The sequence below is a fragment of the Schistocerca nitens genome, chromosome 2 (assembly GCF_023898315.1).
Source record: "Schistocerca nitens isolate TAMUIC-IGC-003100 chromosome 2, iqSchNite1.1, whole genome shotgun sequence".
In the NCBI taxonomy this organism is placed as follows: Eukaryota; Metazoa; Arthropoda; class Insecta; order Orthoptera; family Acrididae; genus Schistocerca; species Schistocerca nitens.
This window is the reverse complement of record NC_064615.1, coordinates 911,069,735-911,074,126: the sequence shown is the minus strand read 5'-3', so window position 1 is coordinate 911,074,126 and position 4,392 is coordinate 911,069,735. Positions and strand designations below refer to the sequence as shown.

Sequence of the window (4,392 nt, the reverse complement as noted above, 5' to 3'; positions counted from 1 at the left end):
CAACCATCTACACGAACAGTTCGACGACGTTTGCAGCAGCATGGACTATCAGCTCGGAGACCATGGCTGCGGTTACCCTTGACGCTGTATCATAGACAGGATCGCATGCGCTGGTGTACTCAACGACGAACCTGGGTGCACGAATAGCAAAACGTCATTTTTTCGGATGACTCTAGGTTCTATTTACAGCATCCTGATGGTCGCATCCGTGTTTGGCGACATCGCGGTGAACACACATTGGAAGAGTGTATTCGTCATCGCCATACTGGCGTATCACCTGGCGTGATGGTATGGAGTGACATTGGTTACACATCTCGGTCACCTCTTGTTCGCATTGACGGCACTTTGAACGGTGGACGTTACATTTCAGATGTGTTACGACCCGTGGCTCTAACCTTCATTCGATCCAGTCGAAACCCTACTTTGCTGCAGGATAATGCACGACCGCATGTAGCAGGTCCTGTACAGACCTTTCTGGATACAGAAAATGTTCGACTACTGCCCTGGCCAACACATTCTCCAGATCTCTCACCAACTGAAAACGTCTGGTCAATGGTGGCAGAGCAACTGGCTCGTCACAATACGCCATGCAATACTCTTGATGAAATGTGGTGTCGTGTAGAAGCTGCATGGGCAGCTGTACCTGTACACGCCATCCAAGCTCTGTATGACTCAATGCCCAGGCGTATCAAGGCTGTTATTAAGGCCAGAGGTGGTTGTTCTGGGTACTGATTTCTCAGGATCTATGCACCCAAATTGCGTGAAAATGTAATCACATGTCAGTTCTAGTATAATATATCTGTCCAATGAATACCCGTTTATCATCTGCATTTCTTCTTCGTGTAGCAATTTTAATGGCCAGTAGTGTATTACCACTTACGTATTCCGACGAGAGGTAGGTAGCCTGTTGGTGATCGTTAGCTACTGGCATAGCTAAAAGATGACTGTTTTCCGTGAAGATGTTCTCGGCAACTTAGCTTTCACTCATGATTAAGTTTTTCGTCTTCCTTTACAGTCCACCCACTTAGTTAATGTTCTCCAAACATACGAACAGTTACTCGTATTACCATAACAATGTTGTTTGACAGTATAACATTGAACGATGAAAGGAGACGCTTTTTAAACAAGCGGTTGGTGTATAGAGAGTCAATATCGTGAATGGAATGAGTTCAATTAAGTTGAGTGCTCTAGGATCCCGCCGCATTAGTAGTAACTCCCATCTGCTCCATCGGCTTTAAATGGGCGTGTTGCTCTGGTGGTTGATCACAGATGCTTTTCCTCGGTCCGCGGACGACGACGACTGAGAGAGTAGCTGTAGTTCAATTGTTGCCGTATTAGATCATTTTTTTACTCGTTTCCACGGAAGTGAAGTCCATCTCGGCTAGAAATTGTTCCGCAGCGGCTCTTTTCTCATAATGACCGACAGATGTCTTCGTCTTGTGGTGGAACCACTATGTTTCTTGTGGCAGTCGGTCGGGTTAATGCCCATGAGATGTAGAAACCGCTGTAAGGCATGCAGACGAGTATCTTCCAGATTGTGTAAACGTGCTAAGTCAGCTTCAAATCCTTGGTTGCTTATCGTTATTGTTACCGCTGTTTTGGACATATATAGTATGCTACATCTTTATAGTCATTGGTCTATTATCGTAATATTTATAGATATATCTGTGAGGCTGGTACATTACTCCAAAGTGGTGTGGATTCTCGTCGATAGTACTGTATATAGGCTGAAAGATTTGAGACTTTTCCTCGTGGCTTTAGATTACTTCGATAAATGTGTTGGGCAAGGAGAGGTGAAGAGGAGGAAGGTACTAGGAGCAGCATTCACTTGTGTGTTTTTGCTTCTGGTACTGAGCGAATATGTGGCACTTCTCGGTTACATATGTCCAAGCACACAGTGGTTAGCGGTGGTATTGAGGTTTCTCCACGCAGTTTTTGGATTTCTAGACAACCTCGTCACATTCTACGTCGTGGTACTAGTCATGGAGGTGTGGGTCAGGTTCGGAGAGTTGAACAACTGTATCACGGTCGCCATAGCGGGGCGGGGAGGTCCTCGCCTTTCCCAACTGCTGCTGGATCGCATCCGGTGGGACGACCGTCGGGTGGAGCTGCGTCAGATCCGCCACGCACACGCTGCTCTCCACCGGGCGGCAGAGCTGCTGCAGCGGCACCTCGGCACCACCGTGGCTCTGACGGTGGCGAACGCCTTCTGGGGCGGCATCTACAGCTCCTACGGACTCCTGGTGCTGTGTACGGTTCCGAAGCGGACGCACGCCTCCGTCATCAACCGCTCGGTGTGGCTGTCGCTGTTCTGGGTCTCGCTGAACGCCGTGCGGCTGTCGGTTCTGGCAGTGTGCTGCTCGGCGACCTGTGACCGGGCGGAGGGCGCGCTCGTGCTGGTGCAGCGGTCCGCGGCGATGACGCTGGCGGTGGAAAGCCACGCCGGGGCTGCGGAACTGGCGGCGCTGCAGAGCCAGGTGGCCGCCACGCCTCGCCTCGCCTTCACCGCCGCCGGCTTCCTCACGGTCGACCGCCGCCTGCTGGTAACCGTCCTCAGTGCCACCGTCACCTATCTGGTTATTCTGGGACAAATCGCTACGTTGTGATCACTGTGTTGTCGGAGCTTTCTTGACGGCAGGCCTGAACAAAGTCTTCTCGGTTTATAAGTCATGCCACTTCGCATAAAACACTCGAGCTTCCGACGGCTGTCTCCGCCATCATAAAAATGAGAAAAAAGTCGCCGAACGGTGGCGCTGGTACGGTGTTTCACTTATATGGGCGCCATAGCAACGTCTCGAATCTTTCAGAGAGGGCCGTAGTGATGCATGAGCGGAAGACGAGTTGGGCGCCTGTCTGCCGCAGTATCAGTGACGTCAGGGGGTGCGAGGCGCTGGCGTCAAAAATCGCAACTTTTTACTCCTGTCGACGGCGGTGAAGTCATCCATCAAAAGCTCAAGCATAGCAACGCCTCGAATCTTCCAGAGAGGGTCGTAGTGATGCATGAGCGGAAGACGAGTTGGGCGCCTGTCTGGCACAGTATCAGTGACGTCAGGGGGCGCGAGGCGCCGGCGTCAACACTGAGCTCTTTCTACTCCTGATGACGGTGGTGAAGTCATCCATCAAAAACTAAAGCGTTTTATTCGAAGTGTTGCCAGATCTTCGTGCTACCTAACATCACTGATCCCGTGGCAAACTGCGACGAGCTACCCAACTCATCTTCCGCGCATGCGCCACATCTGCCCTCTCTCTGGAGAGTTACAGACGTTGCTGTCCTGCCTGTATAATCGGAACACCATGCCAGCCCTGTTGTCACTGTTTTATACTCCTGATGCAGACGGAGATGGATGTCGAAAGCTTGACTAATTTAGTCGGACTCAGCTTGTAAATCTAGACGCTTTTGTTCAGCTATGTTAAATGATCTAAATATTGCATTGATTACATTCCTTAAATGTTGAATGCCACTCTTCGAAACGGCCAGGGTGGCCGAGCGGTTCTAGGCGCTTCAGTCTGGAACCGCGTGGCAGCTACGGTCGCAGGTTCGAATCCCGCCTCGGGCATGGATGTGTGTGATGTCCTTAGGTTAGTCAGGTTTACGTAGTTCTGAGTTCTAGGGGACTGATGACCATAGATGTTAAGTCCCATAGTGCTCAGAGCCATTTGAATCATTTGAACCACTCTTCGACTATCTACGTGCTAATACAATTTGTAGTTCACTGCTCCGCCATTAACTTCCTAAAGCAATACAATGCAATTTCTCCCCCGAGAAAAGAAATCGCCGTCGAAGATCTGAACATTTCAAAGGGCTCTTAACTGCAAAGCATTTCGAGCATTTTTCATTGTGTAGCTGATATTTCAACGCGTAGTGTGTAAGCCTCGTATTTTCAACGGCTGTGCTGCAATTGCTGCTATTTGCAATTTATCTTCTTCTTCTGTAGTGCTCAATCCAAGGATTGGTTTGCAACAGCTACAATGGCAGCTTGTGTCCATTCTGTGCGTCTTTCAGCTTTTCTCTTCATTTCTTTATAGGTGTTAGATCCCACATCTTTCAAGATTTGATCCATGTACCTCAGTTGTGGTCTTCCTCATGGTCTTTTTCCCTCGACATATCCCTCTATAATTGTGTTCAGGAGTCCTTTATGTCTTAATAGATGGCCTGTAAATTGAACTCTTCTTTTAACAATGAAACTCCAGAAGCTTCTCTTCTCACCTGCTCTTTCCAGAACCACTTCGTTTGTGACCTTGTCGATACATTTTATTTTGAGCATTTATTATAAATTAGAAATATTAACTAACAAATACTGAAAGCTATTTATTAAAAAAATGAAAACAAATTGCCACTAGCGAGAACCACGCTATAGCCTTAGTGAACACAACATTCATGAGCTATGCACG

At 48.5% G+C, this 4,392-nt stretch overlaps 1 protein-coding gene across 1 annotated transcript; it reads left to right on the top strand.

Moving 5' to 3' along the window:
* Positions 1-1,982: 1,982 nt before the first annotated feature.
* Positions 1,983-2,606, top strand: LOC126235443 (uncharacterized). Its single transcript, XM_049944165.1, has one exon. The coding sequence runs from the start codon at positions 1,983-1,985 to the stop codon at positions 2,604-2,606; it is 624 nt and encodes a 207-aa protein (XP_049800122.1).
* Positions 2,607-4,392: the final 1,786 nt, after the last annotated feature.

Excerpts from the sequence above, each read along its gene's own strand:
- LOC126235443 (XM_049944165.1), top strand. The coding sequence starts at position 1,983 with ATGGAGGTGTGGGTCAGGTTCGGAGAGTTGAACAACTGTATCACGGTC.